At 42.2% G+C, this 19823-nt stretch overlaps 1 protein-coding gene and 1 long non-coding RNA gene across 3 annotated transcripts; one reads left to right on the forward strand and one right to left on the reverse strand.

Moving 5' to 3' along the window:
* The first annotated feature begins 2466 nt into the window (after positions 1 to 2466).
* Positions 2467 to 14546, forward strand: LOC117245744 (Fc receptor-like protein 5). 2 transcript variants are annotated; one of them, XM_033609227.2, is made up of 9 exons: positions 2467 to 2510; positions 2830 to 2865; positions 5109 to 5223; positions 8017 to 8165; positions 9607 to 9846; positions 10779 to 11063; positions 11137 to 11379; positions 13165 to 13299; positions 13521 to 14546. In XM_033609227.2, the coding sequence occupies exons 1-9, from the start codon at positions 2486 to 2488 to the stop codon at positions 13622 to 13624; spliced, it is 1332 nt and encodes a 443-aa protein (XP_033465118.2). In that variant the 5' UTR covers positions 2467 to 2485; the 3' UTR covers positions 13625 to 14546. The 2 variants fall into 2 exon arrangements, with proteins under 2 accessions (XP_033465118.2, XP_078020400.1); XM_078164274.1 differs by lacking the exon at positions 9607 to 9846.
* Positions 14547 to 15843: 1297 nt separating this feature from the next.
* LOC144459744 (uncharacterized) lies at positions 15844 to 16348 on the reverse strand. The gene is made up of 3 exons (XR_013488552.1): positions 16270 to 16348; positions 15948 to 16190; positions 15844 to 15872 (listed from the first exon to the last, which is right to left on the reverse strand). It is a non-coding gene; the product is annotated as an uncharacterized LOC144459744 (long non-coding RNA).
* Between the last annotated feature and the right edge of the window lie 3475 nt (positions 16349 to 19823).

The following is a 19823-nucleotide window of genomic DNA, read 5'->3' on the forward strand; positions in this document are numbered from 1 at the left end:
CCAGGTGCTCCAGCTTCCTCCCACAGTCCAAAGACATGCAGATTAATTGGTGACTCTAAATTGTCCGTAGGTGTGAATGTGAGTGTGAATGGTTGTCTATCTCTACATGTCAGCCCTGTGATAGTCTGGTGACCTGTCCAGGGTGTGAGTCACCTGACTCACTTCCAGTCCGCGTCGGGCGGTGGGTGGGCGGGCCCTCCTGCCCCGCCTGTCTGGGGTGTGTCTCTGGCTCTCTGGGGGTGCCGGCCATTGCTGCCCTGGGTCCTTGGGCCTGCGTGGTGACCTGCGGCCTCTGCGGCTCCCTGGTCTTGGGGTCTGGGCGCTCCTGCTGTCTTGGGGTGCCATACCGCCCCCCTTCCCCCGCAGGGCTGGCCCTGGACCCTGGTGATGGTTTTCATAAACACATTGGGAGGGTTCAAATACATGCATGCATGTTCGATACTTCAGCTCCGTGACGCATCGCAAAGAACCGATGGGATCACTCCAAAGGGGCCCACTTGCTTCTCAAACCTACCACACCGCGCTGGCAACTCTTCTCTGCAATTGGGCTTTCCCCCTCCACCAAGACTCTCACATTTTTGGTGTTCAGTATAGACTTCTCTTTTGGTTTTGTTTTTCAGTACAGTATAGTAGACATGTATATGTTTATTTTCGATAATCTGCATGGAGCACAACCACCTCAAGGCCACAATACATCAGCTACACTGCCTGTTTCTCCCCTGTTTTTTGTTTGTTTGTTTGTTTATTTGTTTGTTTGTTTTTCCTCCTTCTTCTCCGCATGCACTGTCACTATATAACTCAGGACTTAAGCACCTGCCCCTCCCCCTTGCTTGTTTCCTTACTTTCCCCCTGACACACTTTGGTGTATCACGGCCCTCTCTGACTCAAATTAGGAAGTTTTTCCAATAAAGGCTGTTAGGCTAGTCTCCAGGGAGGGTGGGTGACGGTCACAACCACGCATTATGGGCATAAAATACTTGACTGCAAGATTAACAGTGCATCAATCTTCACAAGAAGCTTACACCCTTTAGTGGCGCTAAGCTATGAAGACCAATGCTGACAAGTAGGGGGAAAAAAAAAATGTTTAGCCCTCTCTGACTGTACAATCCCAGAAACTCATCAGTCTTGTGTGACGTGTACGAGCACCTCCCGCAACAAGTGAGACAAACAGAGACAGAACACAAATCAGTTGCTGTGATATTTTAAAGGATTCTTTGAAAGGTGAGTAAACGAGTCAGAACACAATATAAGAGACAAAAGGCAGAAATTGGCTTTTACTTTCATCTCACACAAACACCAAGTGTTTCCTGTTTCCTCTGCTATCAGTGGCAAAAATAGTCTTATTCACACCTCAGACCACACTGCAGCCATGTCAGGTAACCACAGCCTTGGACAGAAACCAGTTTGAACCGGCTATAAACCTTGACAGTTAGGTTAGAATGATGGAAGCTTTTACCGTGACGTAGCCACCACAAAAGTTAACCTGTTTATAGAGAAGACTACACTACATGGACAGGATTAAAGTTTATTCACTAATCACCATTAACTAACTGACCGTCAACAACCATGTATATAGAGATCATTGTTATTTTCTGACAGCTTTGTTTTGGTTCAGTGTTCCAGCTCTGTTCCACAAGTAAGAAAAGCTCGTTCAAGATCCCATCAACATTTAAAACAACTCTAATAACGAAGCTCTAGCATAGAGTCACTTGACTTGACCTGACTCGACTCGACCTGACTTGGCTGCTGCTGATACCAGCTCACTGCCCTCCACACCTCTTGTAGGCCGAAAAATACAGAAGAGACCAACTGGAAGCTTCAGGGCTCATCAGGGTGGTTCAGGTCTGAGAGATGAGCACATGAGATGATCGTTTGACAAGACGAACTGGATATGAGCATTGTCTGATGTTCCTGCATCACTGCTCACATGTTGATACGTTTCTGGTTGCAGATTTGACATTTCCAGACAGGGGACTGATAGTTCTGTAAAATAGTTTTGGATTTTTGTATTTGGTGAACATTTGCATAGAAATGGTAGTGCATTTTGTGTTTGTTTATGAAGTGACCAAGCAGTAACATGTATATGTAGAATAACAAGGGGCCCAGGATGGAGCCTTGGGGAACACCACAGGTCAGAAGGCCTGCTGAGGAGGCGGCATTACTTAAGGTAACTAAAAAAGACCTGTTCTATAAATATGACTCAAACTATTTCAGGGCAACAGATCTTTACAACAGCTGAAAGATGAAAACATACAACTTTGCAAATTTCCCTGCTAAAGGATTATCTTATTTTATCTTGTCTTATTTTTCATACATAAAGTAAACGTCAATACATGAAAGAGGAAGAAAGAATATATGCTGTTTTCCACTCTGCTGTGTGTAGTTCTCACATCCTCCTCCCACCCCCCCTGTGGTTCATCGTTAACAGGATGTTATCACCACATTTACTGCTAGTCGGTCAGTGAAGCTTCAGCCTGCAGACATCATGAAGGCGGCTCTGCTCTGCACCTGTGAGTACAGAAACCTTCAGTTAAGATGATTTCTTAAGTCAATTGAATCAAACGCAACTGGACTTAGTTTTGTCTTAGAAGACGTTTCACCTCTTATCCAAGAGGCTTCATCAGTTCATACTTTTTTAGATGATTTATTGTCATCAGAAAGAAAAGAAAGTAAAATTACAGGTAAATTTGACGGAAATCAAGGTGCTTAATAATTAAATTGTGATCTGTGAAGTTATAAAACATTTTAACAAAAACTGAATTTCTGAAGTGGAATATTTAAATGTGTGACTCGGTGCACACTCTGATCTGACTGTGACTGTTGTTCCAGTGCTGTGCGTCTTTCCGACGTCTGTCCACAGTCGAGGTAAGTTTCAAGCCTTGTGTGTATGTGTGTGTGTGTGTGTGTGTGGATTTTTGTGACTGAAGTGTTTGTGAAAGTGCATTTTAATCATTGCTCTAGCGTATTCGGATTTATATAATCTGTAAAACAGAGGATGACATTTAATGTGTGTTTGTCGCCCACCGCCTCACGCTCACCGCTTCCTGTCTGTCTGACGACTTGTTGCAAAGAGACCTTCGTCCTTACAAGCAGTACGACAGCATCAGTCTTTTTAGCAAACACATCAAAACCATGCGTTTATGTAGTACGCACGTCTGTACGTACATATGTCCGTCCTTTTCTCCTGAACACAATATTGCAAGAACACCTTGAGGGAATAATTTCAAATTTGGCACAAATGTCCACTCAAGGCGGATTTATGCTTGTGCGGCAGACCCTACGCCATAGCCTACGCACATGGCCTATGCTGTTGTGAGCATTTATACTTGTGTGGTGGTGTGTCTGTGTCACTCTGCAGTTACACCTCCAAACACTAGTTGGCGGGGGAGGTTTCTGTAAAGTGCTGTGAAGTTTAGTTGATTCAAAACACACAGTAAACACACATTAAACACACATTAAACACACATTAAACATGGCTTAATAGATACAGTTTCAAACACAAATCAGCTTCACTATAACTCGCAGCATTCACAGACAAACACTTGTCTTTATCTGGACACATTTTCCTCACAAATACAACATGCTAACGTTATTAGCACAAGTCTATGGCATTTTACATTGTATAAATTAGCCTAGCAGCTAGCAGAGATTTCCTCTGCTCATATTTCAGCCAGGATAAATCACACACAGTGTGTGGAGGCTTTATTGTCTTCACGATTTATTGTTTCTTATCTGTGAAATTAAAGTAAATCAAAGCTTTGTTTCCACTGAGGGAAATGGTTTCAGCTTACAGAGACAGACAGGAGGTCTGCGTCACTGTGATGTGTAGTTACATTTCTGGGGATGTGCACGTCAGGCTACAGCGTAGGGTGGGCGGAGTCATATAACCACAGGGTGGACTGGTGGGCGGAGTCATATAACCACAGGGTGGACTGGTGGGCGGAGTCATATAACCACAGGGTGGACTGGTGGGCAGAGTAAGTCTTTGTTTTCTGGGTTTTGTTTTCCCTGTTTGTGTTCTTCATTGTTTAATGTCATTCATTCATGTTAAGTCTGTTTCCTGCTTTACTTTGTAGGTTCATTAATATTATTTTGTGTGTTTTCCTGCCTTAGTGATTGTCTGATCTGTTTCACCTGTCCTTCATTATCTCCCTGCGCCCCTTGTGTATTTGTGATGTGTTCAAAACTGCATAATTCTGCATTTGACACACAGCAAACTATATGGTATGATTCCCAGTTCTCAGTTCAGTTTTTCAGTTTATCGTGTTTTTTCTTTGTACATTGTTTCACCTCAGCCAGTTTCCTAGTTTTGCTTTTGCCTGTCTGTTTCTCTCATCTGTTTTCTTGTTGTTTCTACGCCCTGAAACATCACAAACTATATATGTATATAGCATAAAGTGATGTCACCAATTTAATATCAATTTATGAATTGTTGTATTTTTTGGTGCTCCTGGTTTCAGTGAAATGAACTGAATGATTGAAGTGTGCAGAATCTAATTAATGAGTAGAATGTCCATATTGACAAAAGTTTAAACGTTTATATTTGTATGCGGGATCTAAGCAGCTAACTCACGTTAATGTTGCAAACAACCCAGTTTTATACATCCAAAGAACCTGAATAAAAAGGGACTGTGCTTTTATTAACAGTTTATTACAATATAATAATGGCTTTATTAAGGCCACAGAGAAAGGTCTTCAGCAAATGTAGTCAAATGTTTTATTATTTAGTTTCTGTCTTTCTGTTTTGATGACTGCACCTCACAGTCTCACCCTCAGACTAGAATAGAAAACCATGTGTATGCTGGTCTGGAGTCCGTGAGGTGCACACATCCTTGTTTTCTAAATGCCGCCTGTGAGATGTGACGTATGAATGTTCATATGTGTGGGCCCTGAACTTTCACATTTTGAGTCCATTCTGTGGTTTGGGAAACAAAATCCTGACAGTTTCTGACCTCTCTGCCTGGTTTTATTTTCTTTATTTGTTCGCTGAACCTGCGACATCTTTGACCCTGACTGTAACTGTCTGACGAGGTCTTGTGAGTCTCTTTGTCTGAACCTCTGTGGTGGAAAGTAAACTAATACACTATGTCTGTCTGTCTCCCTCCCAGTCTCAGTGACCGTCACTCCCGGCTGGTCTCAGTTCTTTGAGTATGGAGAAGTGTCGTTGGGCTGTGATCATGTGAGCTCTGGTAAATGGTCGGTTTGGAGATACTCAAATGTAACGTGAGTTTACACCACAAATATCATCATTCCTAAAGGATGTAGCTTTCCATGTGTTTGATGAATCCAGTACACTTTTTTGGGTTTGCACCTTACTGATCATCTTTATTGTTTGTATTTGGTTTTATTTGCACTGTTTCCAACCCGACACTACTGGCACTTCGTCATTGGCCTTTGGTGTAAGATACCGAGGCACAGAGACACCCTTTAGTGGTGGTATGTGATGCGTCAAGTGGCAGCGTGTTTTAAGACTCCAAGCAACTGGATTAGAATAAAGAGCGATAAAGTCTGCACAGGACGGGCGGGATGATGGATGGGTCAAACAGACTCCGGACAGACCTGCTGTTTGTGTTCCGTATGAAACCAAAAGTCAACGACTTATTTTAATAACTAATATTTTGATGCTACGATGTGTAGCATGCTACGCTACTGACGTGTTGACATACAGTCAGGTCCATAATTATTTGGACAATGATACAGTTGTCGTCATTTTGGCTCTGTACACCACCACAATGGGTTTTAAATGAAACAATGAATACCTGTTTAAAGTGCAGACTCTCAGCTTTCATTTAAGCCTTTTTTCAAAAATGTAGTATGAACCGTGTAGGAATGACAACCATTTCTTCACACAGTCCCCCAACTTTAAGGGCTCATAAGTATTTGGACAAACTAACATAATCATTAATTAAACAGTCAGTTTTAATACTTGGTTGCAAATCCTTTACAGTCAATGACTGCCTGAAGTGTTGGACACATAGGCATCACCAGATGCTGGGTTTCTTCCCTGGTGATGCTCTGCCAGCCCTTTACTGCAGCCGTCTGCACTTCCTGCTTGTGTTTTGGGTGTTTTGCCCTCAGTTTTGGCTTCAGCAAGAGAAACACATGCTCAGTTGGATTCAGGTCAGATGATATGACTTGGCCATTGCACAACATTCCACTTCTTTGCCTTAAAAATGTCTTTGGTTGCTTTTGCAGTATGCTTCAGGTCATTGTCCAACTGCACTGTGAAGCATCGTCTAATGAGTTTTGAAACATTTAGTTGAATCTGAGCAGATAATGGTGCCCCAAACACTTCAGCTTTCATCCTGCTTCATCATGTATGTTACATGACTTTACATTACGTCAGGAACAAGGTTACTATTTTGCTGTTTTTTTCTAAATCTTACAGCGTGCTTCTGATGCCCAAACCTACGGAAGTAAATCTGAAAATATTTTTTTTCCTTTGTTCTAACTTTATTTTGAAAAGACACGATGCATGTAACAAGCGAAATTGACGCACTATCGCAGAACGTCCAGCTTGAGGGTCACCCAGAGCGTCATACTTTAACATTTAGGGCCACTGACCAAGCGTCAGTGTTTGACGGGTTGGGGTGAGAATGTGTTGCTCATTACCACTTTGCACTGCAGCTGCTGCACAAAAGTTTCCCTCACAATGAATCAAGGTTTATCTTATTCCTGATGATCACTGCACAAATTGGTTTTTAGGTTTGTAAGCGGGGAGCGTTTGAAAAATTATAAAATGAAAATGAATAGTAGTGGGGAGTCTTCCTCCATCTTACACTACAGCTAATAAAAATCTGAAAAATGAGACATCTGCTATCAGCTTTGATCCAGCCCTTGATTTCATGGGTGATTACTGGGCACAGGAGTCACTGTCAGAGTGTTGTTCTCTGGTTCACACTAACTCACAGAAATTTACAGCTGCAAGATGAGAACATGAACGTTTGGTGCTTCTATGAAACAATGAATTACATTTAATCACAAGATTTAAAAAAAATATCTGTTCATGCAACAGTATGGTTGAAGTTTGGGGAAGACCGTGGTCACAGTTAATAAAAAGATGAACACAAATTGCAGCTCTGTGACACGACACAAACTCAAAACCTTAGACACTGAGTCCTGAACTTATTGAGTTTCCTGCCAAGTGAGAAACCACAGTCTTCACACTGTGACTTCAACAGTTAACAAGGTTGTGTGTGGAGGAAGATTTCAAACTAGTGTCAAAAATTCTGAGAATTGTTGTGCTTTATTTAGACAACATGGGCGTATCGTGTTTTATTTTTACAAAGATCGACGCTCTATAAAAAGATGTTCTTATTTCCATTGACTGTGGTGGTTTACATGAGGATGGAATTCAAAGTATTGTCTAAAATTCTGTTTTTGGGATAAAATTGTGAAAATTATCAAAATTTTATCCTTTTTTCAAAAACATTTTAGATTTATTCAGCAGGAATTTGCAGTCGCTGTTAACACAAATGTTTAGATGCACTGTGGGCTTAATTTTTGATATTTCAAAAACCTGGCTGGATATTTAGTGGAGGACTCTCGGAAGATGCTGTGTAGATAATTTAGTGTTGATTGAGTGACAAATGTGGGAGGAAAGGTGTTTGATTAGTTTTTTCAGATTTTGAGAAAAACAGTTATGGATTTAATAGTTTTATTCAGCTTGAAGAATCTGCTAATTTCAGGCTACATTTGGTGAAAATTGCACATTTGCAGCATGTACGACTAATTCATAATGAATCATGACAGTTGCTGCAGCGCCACCGTCAAGAATATTAGCTCACAGTTTTAGTTGAGGACTGGACCTGTATGCAAAGGTTTGTTTTAATGCAAGAGAAGGGAGGGCATGTTAGAACTAACTAACGTTGAGCTGCTCAGTTCGGTTTTAACAATTTGGTGTTGAGGTGCAATGTTTCACCAAAAAGTGCCAACGTGCAGCACTGAAGCTTTTTTGGTTAATAATCAAACTCCACACGTGTAAATGATTAATAAACTGAGGTGATGTGTTCCCAGGTTAAAGATGTCTCAGTGTGGATTTGGCTGGGGCAAACAGACTCCCACCACCTGCATCATGGAGACAGCCAAAGTGTCCGACAGCGGAGTGTACTGGTGTCAATCTAAATACAGAGACAGCAGCAACACCGTCAACATCACTGTCACTGGTAAGATCCATAGAATGACATCATAATGTGCCCTCTGGACAAGTCACACACATACTTCCTCTTCTTCCTCTTTCATAACACTTTTTGATGCAACTGTAGATTTGGCATCGACATGATACACGTGCTACCTGTATGACTTCTGCAAACAAATACAACCCAGTCACCAGAAAACACGTTGTTGAAAACATACCCACATTTGGTGCCTAAAAAGCTGCAAGAAAAATATTGACCGGTTGCTACAAAACACCCATGTTTGATACATAAACGCTGCTCAAAAGATAGATGAATCGCAATAAAACGCTGTTTAGCGCCAAAAAATCTACTGAAAACACGATGTCACTTTTGTTGCCTAAAAATTCAATGAAAAAACAGCGATGTGTTGCTACCAAACACCCATGTGTAGAGCCTTAAAAGCTGCTGGATGAACAACAGCATGTCGCTGCAAACCAACCACGTTTGGAGCCTAAAACCCGCTCAAAAAACAGAAAATTCATTACAAAACACCCACGTAAGGGTGCCTAAAAGAAAATTTACTGGAGACACAGCAATATACTGACACAAAACACCTACATTTGTGCCTAAAAAGCCACTGAACAAACAGCCATGTGTTACTAGAAAACATCCATGTTTATTACTTAAAAGCTGCTGTAAAAACAGCGACTGGTTGCTACAAAATACTGTGCCATAAAATCAGCTGGAAACACAGCAAGATGTCACAACAAAATGCCCACGTTCTGTGCCTAAAAAGCTGCTATAAAAACAGCGACTGGTTGCTACAAAATGCCTACATTTGGTGCCTAAAAAGCTGCTATAAAAACAGCGACTGGTTACTACAAAATGCCTACATTTGGTGCCTAAAAAGCTGCTATAAAAACAGTGACTGGTTGCTGCAAAATGCCCACGTTTGGCGCCTAAAATGCCGCTGAAAGAATAGTGACCAGTCGCTACAAAACACTCATGTTTGATTTCTAAAACCTGCTCAAAAAACAGAGACAGATCGCTATAAAACACCATTCGGTGCCTAAAAAGCTGCTATAAAAACAGCGACTGGTTGCTACAAAATGCCCACATTTGGTGCCTAAAATGCCACTGAAAGAATAGTGACCAGTCACTACAAAACACTCACATTTGATTCCTAAACCCTGCTCAAAAAACAGAGACAGATAGCTATAAAACACCATTCGGTGCCTAAAAAGCTGCTTGAAAAACAGTGACGTTGCTACAAAACATTGTTTGGTGCATTAAAATCAGATGGAAACACAGCAAGATGTCACTACAGAACACCCATGTTTGGTGCCTAATAAGCTGCTAGAAACAGCAGTGACTCACTAAATCATATTGGCAACCAACCCAGTGTGTTTCAAAATAAATCGTTTGTACAGTGTCATTTTTTGAGTATTTAAGTGGAGTCAGTGCTGATGAAGTTTGTCTCTGTGTTCAGATCAAAAAGTGATCCTGCAGAGTCCCGTCCTCCCTGTGATGGAGGGAGATGATGTCACTCTGAGATGTAGAACAAACAAGTCCTCCGACCTCCCCGCTGTCTTCGAGAAAGATAACTCCTCAATCCATTATGGGCTATATGGTCACATGACCATCTACCATTTCAGTGAGTCTCATGAAGGCGCCTACCGCTGTAAAATCGGCAGTGATGTGTCTCCACACAGCTGGCTGCTGATGAAAGGTTAAGACCTCCAGTCATTTCACTCACTTTGTTCACTTTATGTCTTTTTTATATTTTTATATTTTCATCTCTAAGTTTTATTTCTGTTAAACCAGTCTGGTGCATCAGCTGTTTTCTCCATCATATCCAGTTTGTTCTTACAATGTTTGTACCTACAAATGTCAGCATTGACCCAGTGGTGAACTGGTTACATTTTGGTGGTCAAAGGACAAAATCACTATGACCTTGCATCTATCTCTTTCTCAAATATCTCAAAAACGTCGTGAGGCAGTTTCTTGAAATTTGGCACAAACGTCCACTTGAACTCAACGATGAACTGATTACAATTTGGTGGTATAAGGTCAAGGTCACTATGCCCTTGCGGCCATCTCATTCTCATGGAGATGATATCTTAACAACACCTTGTAGTAATTCCTTCAAATTTGGCCAAATGTCCACTTGGGATTTAACAATGAACTCATTAGAATTTGGCAGTGAAGGGCCTCAAAGGAATTTCCATAAATTTGGCGCAAACAGCCATAACCAGAATCAGAATAAGAATCAGAATCAGCTTTATTCGCCAAGTACGTATGTACATACAAGGAATTTGACTCCGGTAGACTTGCTGTCAATGTACCAGAATTGACCTAAGTACTCAAATTTAACTCAGGAATTCCTTCACTAATTCTGACCAAACTTGACACAAATGTCTAACAGGATAAAATAATGAAGGTCAAAAGGTCAAAGGTCAGCTTGACTGTGACATCATCTTCTTCTGAGTCATGGCTTCATATGAGTCATGGCTTCATGTGTGTCTGGATAAACATGGATGTAAAGTGTAACTGTAACCTGACTGGTTCACGTGGTGGTAACTGTAGTAATGATGTAGCATCTAGTGGACATTAGAGGAAGTGCAGCTGAACGCACACTAACTCTGATGTTTGTGTCCCCAGATGATTCTGAGCCGCCCCTGCTCACAGTGTCTCCTGACTCGTCTCAGATGTTTGAGTATAAGAGCCTGTCTCTGAGCTGTGGGGACAACAGCAGCTCTCAGGGCTGGAAGATCATCAGGTCCACAACCTCCGATGGCAAGATCTCCAGCTGTGGAGGTACATGGGGGGATCTCACCTCCTCTGGCTGTGACATCCGGGGAGCCAAGCAGTCCGACAGCGCCACCTACTGGTGTGAGTCTCCTGCAAAGCAGCAGAGCAACTCTCTGAACATCACCATCGTCCCAGGTAGGAGCGATAAAAAGAAAACGAGTATGAATCAGAGAGGTTCATACAAACACATTTTTCCATCTATGTTCAGACACAGAGGTGATCCTGCAGATTCCTGTCCTCCCTTTGAAGGAGGGAGACAATGTCACTCTGATCTGCAGAGCAGTTAGATCCTCCGACCTCTCAGCTGATTTCTACAAAGATGGCTCCTTCATCAGGACTGAGCCCACAGGTCACATGACCATCCATAATGTTTCCATATCTGATGGAGGCCTCTACAAGTGTAACATCAGCGGTGTTGGAGCGTCTCCGGTCAGCCAGCTGTTTGTCAGAGGTGAGAAAGTTGTGACGGTTTGTTGAGTTTATATTTTTGTATTCCCGTTTCTGTTCCCTCTTCCTTTAACGGTGAAGTGTGTCAGATTTAGGGCGATTTGGTGGCGTCTAGCTGTAAACTGCAGATTTCAACCAGCTAAAAACTGCTGCTGGACAGATTTCTTTCAGTCTTCATTGTTCAGGAGGTTTTTTTATCAGGAGCTGAATTATCCACAGAGGTCTCCTCCTCTCCAACAGGAACAGACCAGCTGATTGAAACCAGTAAAAACACTGAATGAAGATGTTTACCGTTATTAATCAGTCCTGAGGCCTTCGCACACTGAGACTGTTTTTTGTCCGAAATTGTTACACATCTAAAAATAAATAGGACCTCACGTTGTGTCGTTCACATTTGCAAGCTGCATCCGAAACTTTCGTCAGGGCATTTAAAATTTCATTTCAATTTTCAATCATTTTATTTTACAGAACTTTGGTCAACTCTTGTTTTAAATGTGCTTTATAAATTAACATGATTATATCTTTATTTGAAGTCTCATTTTCATCTTATAAAACTCAGTCAGTAGCAGGGTGGCTCTCCGATAATAGGCTTTCTCTTCACCTTGGAAAGACTGAGTCCATTCTCTTCGGAACTAGACCCAAATTGAGAATTTCACCCAATTTTGAGGTAAAATTTGGGCAGTCAGTAATTACGGCAAAAACAAAAGTTTACTACCTTGGATGTGTTATAGATAATATTTTGTCAGGAGAGGATATGGCCATGAATGCACACAATAAGATTACCAACAGAACAACATTTCTGGCAAGAAATGCAAATATACTGGATTCAGCAACTTTTCACACCTTGGCTGGAGCATTAGTACTATGCCACTTTGACTATGCTGCCACCTTCTGGTATAGTGGCACTGCACAGTCTCTTAAAAACAAACTGCAGACTGCTCACAACAAGTTAATTAGAGTTGTTTTGAAGCTGCATCCCCGCACTCATTTGGATTCAGTCCATTTCAAAACGATTAATTTCTTAAATGTGGAAAAAAGGGTGGTGCAGATTAAAATGGGCATTGCCCACAAAATAGCTTTTAAAAATGCACCTCCCTACCTTGCTGACCTTTTTAATCCAGTGAGAGCTACACACTCTCACAATACCAGAGGCAGCCAAACAAATTTTGTTCCCTTGAAATTTAAAGCTAAGTTTGGGAAAAATACCTTTTCATACACTGCAGCTTGCCTGTGGTGTGATCTTCCCGTTTCTCTCAAATTAATCTTAAATGAGAGAAATTTTAAATTCAGTCTTAGGAAATGGCTGACTAATTGAAGATTCTGTGCTTTCTGGTTCCAATAAAACAAAAAATTAAAAACAAAAAAGAAAAAATCACGTTTTTAGGGGGTTGTTTGTTTTTAACTATGCCACTCTTGCCTGTCATTGACACAATTGCCAGCTTTTATTGTCATCGAGGACCACAGTGGAAATAAGCCTTTGGGCTTTATTGTGTATTTTAATTCTTGACGATTTTTAATTAATGTATATGAAACTGATCTGCAGTTACTCATGTATGTTTTTTAACTGTTGTCAAAGTAAACCTACCTACCTAGTCACCTGTTTTATTTAATCAATAAATTAAATAATATGTAGGTTTTGTCCCATTATATATAAACTGTGACATTAGATGTGGTTTTAATGTAAATATTCACATTAATGATTGAACTAAACAAAACACATGTGTTGACTGAAATTAATTTTCGCTGACTTTTCCTGTAGCATATGGAACAGGTGTGTTTGTTTTTCCAGATCGCTACGATGCACCTCCATCCACTGAAGAGTCCATCCAGTTTTGGTGGGGGGTGATACGCCACCTAGTGGTGACCTTACCATACTTAGTTTCCACCGTCCTCATGGTGTGTGAATATCGACGCAGACCGACAGGTAACACTGACCTGCTAATGACAGTCTGCAGCCATGCTAACAGCTCTTTACTACTGAGCCAACCATCAGCAGGCTAACATGCTAATGCAGGTCATACCTGTTAGCATGCTAACGTTAGCTGAGGCTGATGTGAATGTTGTTAGTTCTGATGAATGAAGTATTGACAAATGTTGACCTGATGTATCAATGTTTAAAATTAATATTAATACTTAACTCTGCAGGAAGGAACCAGGCTGTTTCCACGACGACGTCTCCACCAAACGAGGATGATGAGGGACAGTATGATGACGTCATGGCTGATGTCACCACCGAGCATCGTTTCTAAACTTTCTCTCTTATGTTGTATGTTTATAAAAATGATAAATGTTTGGGGTGTCGGTGGCTTAGTTTAGTTTAGTTTAATTTATTAAGGATCCCCATTAGCTGGTACCGTAGTAACTAGACTCACAAGTCAGTCTTTAGACGCTTTGCTTAACTAAAGACTGATGTCTTTCTCCCTGATTTTGTGTTTAGATGGGCGGATACAATTTCAGAGTTTAAAAAAACTCCCTACGTTGCAGAACCAATAGTAAATCCGCAGGGCGGTCCTTCGGTGGCTCGCTGAACTCTTGTGCTCGTAAACATAGTCCGACTGCGTTAAAAGTTTTAAGCAAAGTCGCTGTAAGTCCTTCATTTCCACAATCTTGTGGACTGAGCACACGTTTGATAAAACAGTTAAATCTCTCAGCATCCATTTTCAAGCTCTCTGTGTGTTTGTGTCCTTGCAGACGAGAAAAGGGGGAGCACACATTTCCGGGAGGGCGTGTCCTTTTCAAAAATGCAAGAGGCGTTGCTTTGTTGCCGGCCGTTTTCACCGGTGTGTTAAACACACTTTAGAAAGGAGTGTCCCCAGACTATCAGAAGGCGGAGATCTCTGATTGGCTGGTGGCGAGAGTATGTAGTAACCAACTAGTCTTCCTGGGGTCCACAACCCCCCCGGTCAGTCATATCATATCATCAACAAAACACCACATTCATTTTACATTTAAATACAATAATAATATACCTAATGATAAAACTTAATTAAAACATGCAACATTTAATAATTTTCATAAATCTAACAATTCATTTTCTCTGAAAAGTGGATAGAGCAGGCGCCCCATGTACAAGGCAATTGCTGCAGCGGCCTCCAACTTGTGGCCCTTAGCTGCATGTCATTCCCTCTCTCTCCCCCCTTTCACACTGACGCTGTCCTATCAATTAAAGGCAAAAATATCTTTGGAAAAACAAAAAGATAAATGTTTTATATGTGATATTTTATTACTGTTCTCTTTTGTACATTGTGTTAAATGTTTTCTTAATAAAGTTTTTTTAATATATATAATAAGGTCTGTTTTTAATTGGTGCTTTGGTGGGTTTGCTTTTGTGTCTTTGGTTGTTTACATGCAGTTTTAGAAATAACAGCTGAACACGTCTGACTTGGGCGACCCCAAGTGGTTCAATCAGAAACAACACCATCATAATATTTTTAAAGCCTTCAGATTAAGATGTGTCATAGTGTGTCATCAAAATGCAGTAAACCCTGGAGACATCCAGCAGGTTGGACTCACCCAGCAGCATCTGGACATGTTTCATCCTCTCTGCAGCTGAACTGAGATCAGCCGCAGTTTGACAGTAAACACCTCCTCCTTCCTCTTTGTTTATCTCGTCATGCAGTGTCTGTGTGGTTTTCCTCTACAACAGACTGTTTGTTCTGAGGAAAGTGATAACATTGACACAAAACACACAGAGAAAAGATGTTCATCATTTTTATTTTATTTTATTTGATTTTGATTTAAATAATTTTTAAACTTGACATGAAAACAAACATGAACAACAACACGACTCACAGCAGACTATCAACAACAACTATCAGCTTTAATTTGAACCTAAAACTGCTTCGTCGACAGTAAACACATCAGGACATTGTCCAGGGGCCTGAATCATGAGTCAGCTTTAACTGAGTCACCCTGAGTTCTCAGGCTCCACTGAACCTGACACACAGCTGCTCACATTACAAGATTAGAAGAGTTTAAAGAGAGTCAGAGATCCTGAGTTCAACATCATCTACAAGTCAAACTACAACATGTGGAGTTCCACAGGGAAGCGTTCTGGGTCCTCCACTGTTTCTCATCTACCAAGGACCTGAAACATTTTAGCTTCATTTCAAATCAATTCAGAAGTGATGCTCCGTGGTGACAGCAGTGATGACATCATCATGGTCATCATCCAATCCCTGCTCAGCCTGGGTGGGCAGGGTTATCACCATGGAGACAGGCAGGTAATTTCCTGCAGTCAGACTAAGTTAGACAGAGTTCTGTCAGAGACAACTGTCAGTCATCAACACCTGATTGATTGATTGACTGATTGATTGATTGATTGATTGATTGATTGACTGATTGATTGATTGATACCTGTGGGCCGTTGTCAATATAAAGACACCATGATGAAAGTGGAGATGCAGTACGGACAGAACACCACCAGGTGGCAGAGCAATCTGAACACAAGGTGGAGATGGTCTGAGTCAGGGGGTGGAGCTGTGGTTGTAGGTGTACCTGTAGAGAGAATCCCACCTGGTCAGGTGAATATCTGGATGAATGAACCCCTGAAATCAAAGGTAACCTCCTGACCTGTGACAGTGAGCCAGATGGGTGGAGACTCTCCATGACCTGTGATGTCACACTTGTAGAGGCCTTCATCAGACCTGGTTACATGGCGGATGGTCATGTGACCTGCAGGCTCCGTCCTGATGAAGGAGCCATCTTTATAGAAAGCAGCTGGGAGGTTGGAGGACGTCTTTGTTTTACAGTGCAGAGTGACATCATGTCCCTCCATCACAGGGAGGACAGGACTCTGCAGGATCACTGATCCACCTCAACACAGAGACAAACTACAGCATTTCATCCATTTACACACAGCTTCATCAACACTGACTCCACAGTCTGATCTTACCAGTGACACTGATGTTGATGCTCTTACTGGTTGCTCCCTCTCTGGACTCACATCAGTAAACTCCACTGTCCCATGTGACTGTCACACAAAGTGTCAAGTCCAGTCAGTAACTTCTCCAGTCTCACTAATACACACAGGTGGAAATATCCTTCATCACAATCAACAACGTTCATCTCTGCCATTAGAAACTAACACAAGTGACCAGCTGCAGGAGAGAAACCACACGGCTGCTGCACCCACCTCCACAGAGGAAATGGTGGTTTGAACAGCTCTGAGACAAACATTCAAAGTGTTTGATGATGTCACATGACCAAGAGCTACCATGGGACAAACATCTCTTCAACGGCTCGTCCGTAAGTTCACTCTGTTCTCCGGGTGCTCCGACACGTTCTCCCTGTGTCCAATGGTGGTTCTAGGCCAGTTTCAATGGGGGGGCCAAGCTAGGGCCAGTCCTTTTGATACTGGGGCACATGCAAATACGGTTAAATATCTAAGTCTGAACAATAAGATATATATGTGTAGGGGGGTCCGGGAGCATGCTCCCTCGGGAGAAAATTTTGTATTTGATTTAAAGGCATCAATCTGGTGAATTCTGAGAGCAAAGTTATGATGGCAGAATATGCCTAGATTTCAACATCTTTGTGCTTTTTATGTGTGAAAAATGTTCTATTTTTACTGATAAAAACACTAGCGGTATGTTATGGTGAAGGGTTACACTTAAAATACAGCTAAGTATTAGTGGTTAAACATTTCAGTAATCAAAAGAAAAATGACTGATGTACTGACCTGCATCTGGAGGGCTATTTTATTATTTAAAATCATGTGCAGACAAAATATTCTTTTAAAACTCGCACACTCACAGGTTCAGTTCCATATACGCAAAACAATACAAAATACGCAAAACAAAAGGAAAACAAAAGGTGAGATTCAAATAAATTACACACAAACAGGCACAAATTACTGCTTTCCTCCCTCCCCCTCGATTTGCAAGTACAGCACCCTGAATCAGAGCATTTCAAAAGCCCTCTGGTAACTGAATGCCTCTGGGCCCATTTATGGCAACCCACTGGATCCGTGGCGTGTGCGATCCGGCCGAGGCGCGGGTGCTGGAGCTAATAGCAGCCATTCAAGAAGCTGCTCCACCAGCCGCGGCCTAGAAGCGGCTCGGCGCTCCGCTCCGCTAAAATTATGCGCCGGGTCTATTTCTGACAGCGCGTCAATTTGCACAGACCAAATGAGTCAAACAGGAAGTCAGGCGCAGAAAAGACGAGAATATTCGGTCGATTTTCAAAATAAAAGACCCATGAAAACTCCGGATCGTATTTCACATCGCTACATCAACATGATGTGACAGGCATGAGTCAGATGAAAAGGAAAAAGTTTTCAGAGCTTACCTCAATGGTGCTGTATGTTGCCGTGCAGGCTCAGAGTTGTCTTAAATACAGCCACACAATTCTCTACTGATGTTTTCTGGGTGTTTTCAAGAATGCTCACTAAGTGGATGTCAGTATTCCTCAATATTCCGCTTAGAAATGCGGTCTGCTCTATCAACTCAGGCTCACATTAGCGCTAGGAGAGCGACATCTGTGGTGAGGCCGGGGAGGGTGAGGGGGAGGGAGGGGTGAACCGAAGAATTCTCAGGAGGCGCTCCAGCCGGTGCGCTACAGAGTGACGTTCATTTACCGGAGGCATTTTATATCTGGCCAATTTTTGGAGACTGTGGCAGGGCAAATTAGTCAATGTATGGGAAACACTGTATTTAAACACTAGAAAACTCAGGCCCTTTTCCTTGTTGTCTGGTGTATTCTGCATGATTCACTGGGTGCGCCTCTTTAAGTGGTCCGACCGGCAACCTGTTGAGACGATTTAATTCCGCGTTCCCCCTACGACTCCTCGGCGGGGGGGCCACAGGGGGAGCCGGACTCGGAGTTACGGGGGCACTGGCCCCTGCTGGCCCCTGCTGGCCCCCGCCCAAAACCGCCATTGCCCGTGTCAGCGTGGGTTTCCTCCAGGTGCTCTGACATGTTCTCCCTGTGTCAGTGTGGGTTTCCTCCAGGTGCTCTGACATGTTCTCCCTGTGTCAGCGTGGGTTTCCTCCAGGTGCTCTGACATGTTCTCCCTGTGTCAGTGTGGGTTTCCTCCAGGTGCTCTGACATGTTCTCCTTGTGTCAGCGTGGGTTTCCTCCAGGTGCTCTGACATGTTCTCCCTGTGTCAGCGTGGGTTTCCTCCAGGTGCTCTGACATGTTCTCCCTGTGTCAGCGTGGGTTTCCTCCAGGTGCTCTGACATGTTCTCCCTGTGTCAACGTGGGTTTCCTCCAGGTGCTCTGACATGTTCTCCCTGTGTCAGCGTGGGTTTCCTCCAGGTGCTCTGACATGTTCTCCCTGTGTCAACGTGGGTTTCCTCCAGGTGCTCTGACATGTTCTCCCTGTGTCAACGTGGGTTTCCTCCAGGTGCTCTGACATGTTCTCCCTGTGTCAGTGTGGGTTTCCACCAGGTGCTTTTTATAACTAAAATCAAATGTTTTCAAGGAGCTGGTGCTGCACCTTCTGCAACAAGTGAGACAAACAGAGACAGAACACAAATCAGTTGCTGTGATATTTTAAAGGATTCTTTAAAAGGTGAGTAAACAAGTCAGAACACAATATAAGAAAAAGCTGAGATCGGCCTTTGGTGTCATCTCACACAAACAGCGAGTGTTTCCTGTTTCCTCTGCTATCAGCGTCAAAAGGACTCTTATTCACACTTCAGACCACACTGCAGCCATTTCAGACAACCACAGCCTTGGACAGAAAGCAGTTTAAACCAGCTATAAATCTTGACAGTTAGGTTAGAATGATGGAAGCTTTTACCGTGACGTAGCAAAGGTTTCCCTGTTTATAGAGAAGACTACACTACATGGACAGGATTAAAGTTTATTCACTAATCACCATTAACTAACTGACCGTCAACAACCATGTATATAGAGATCATTGTTATTTTCAGACAGCTTTGTTTTGGTTCAGTGTTCCAGCTCTGTTCCACAAGTAAGAAAAGCTTGTTCAAGATCCAATCAACATTTAAAACAACACTAATAACTAGAGATGTACCGATACCACTTTTTCTTTCCCGATACCGATTCCGATCCCTGAACCTTAGGTATCTGCCGATACCGAGTACCGTTCCGATACCAGCGCGTAAAATAAAAATGGATGGGATATGAATTGTTGTATGTCTCAACTCCTAAAACTACTGTAAAATATTGAGAAATGAATACATAATAATAGAATGAATGCCATAAAACTTTTTTTAATTTTATTATCCAGTGTTGATACAGATCAAGACACAGGTTAAAGTGCAGCTACACAATTTGGTAAAAAAGACATTTTAAATGCTACAGTAGAATGTTTTTTAAACTCCACTCCGTTTCAATTTCATTTGCCTGTAGCGTACGTATGCGTAATGACGTGAGGCATTACGTGGTATCGGATAGGTCTTAGGCTGTACTCGCCGATACCCGATATCGCATTTTAGGCAGTATCGGAGGCATTTCCGATACTGGTATCGGTATCAGTA

This window comes from Epinephelus lanceolatus, chromosome 22 (assembly GCF_041903045.1).
Source record: "Epinephelus lanceolatus isolate andai-2023 chromosome 22, ASM4190304v1, whole genome shotgun sequence".
In the NCBI taxonomy this organism is placed as follows: Eukaryota; Metazoa; Chordata; class Actinopteri; order Perciformes; family Serranidae; genus Epinephelus; species Epinephelus lanceolatus.

Bases quoted from the DNA above. Each gene is read 5' to 3' on its own strand.
- LOC117245744 (XM_033609227.2), top strand. From the start codon at position 2,486: ATGAAGGCGGCTCTGCTCTGCACCT. The intron at 2,511-2,829 runs GTGAGTACAGAA...CTGTTGTTCCAG, and splicing joins GGCGGCTCTGCTCTGCACCT to TGCTGTGCGTCTTTCCGACG. The intron at 9,847-10,778 runs GTTAAGACCTCC...TTGTGTCCCCAG, and splicing joins CAGCTGGCTGCTGATGAAAG to ATGATTCTGAGCCGCCCCTG.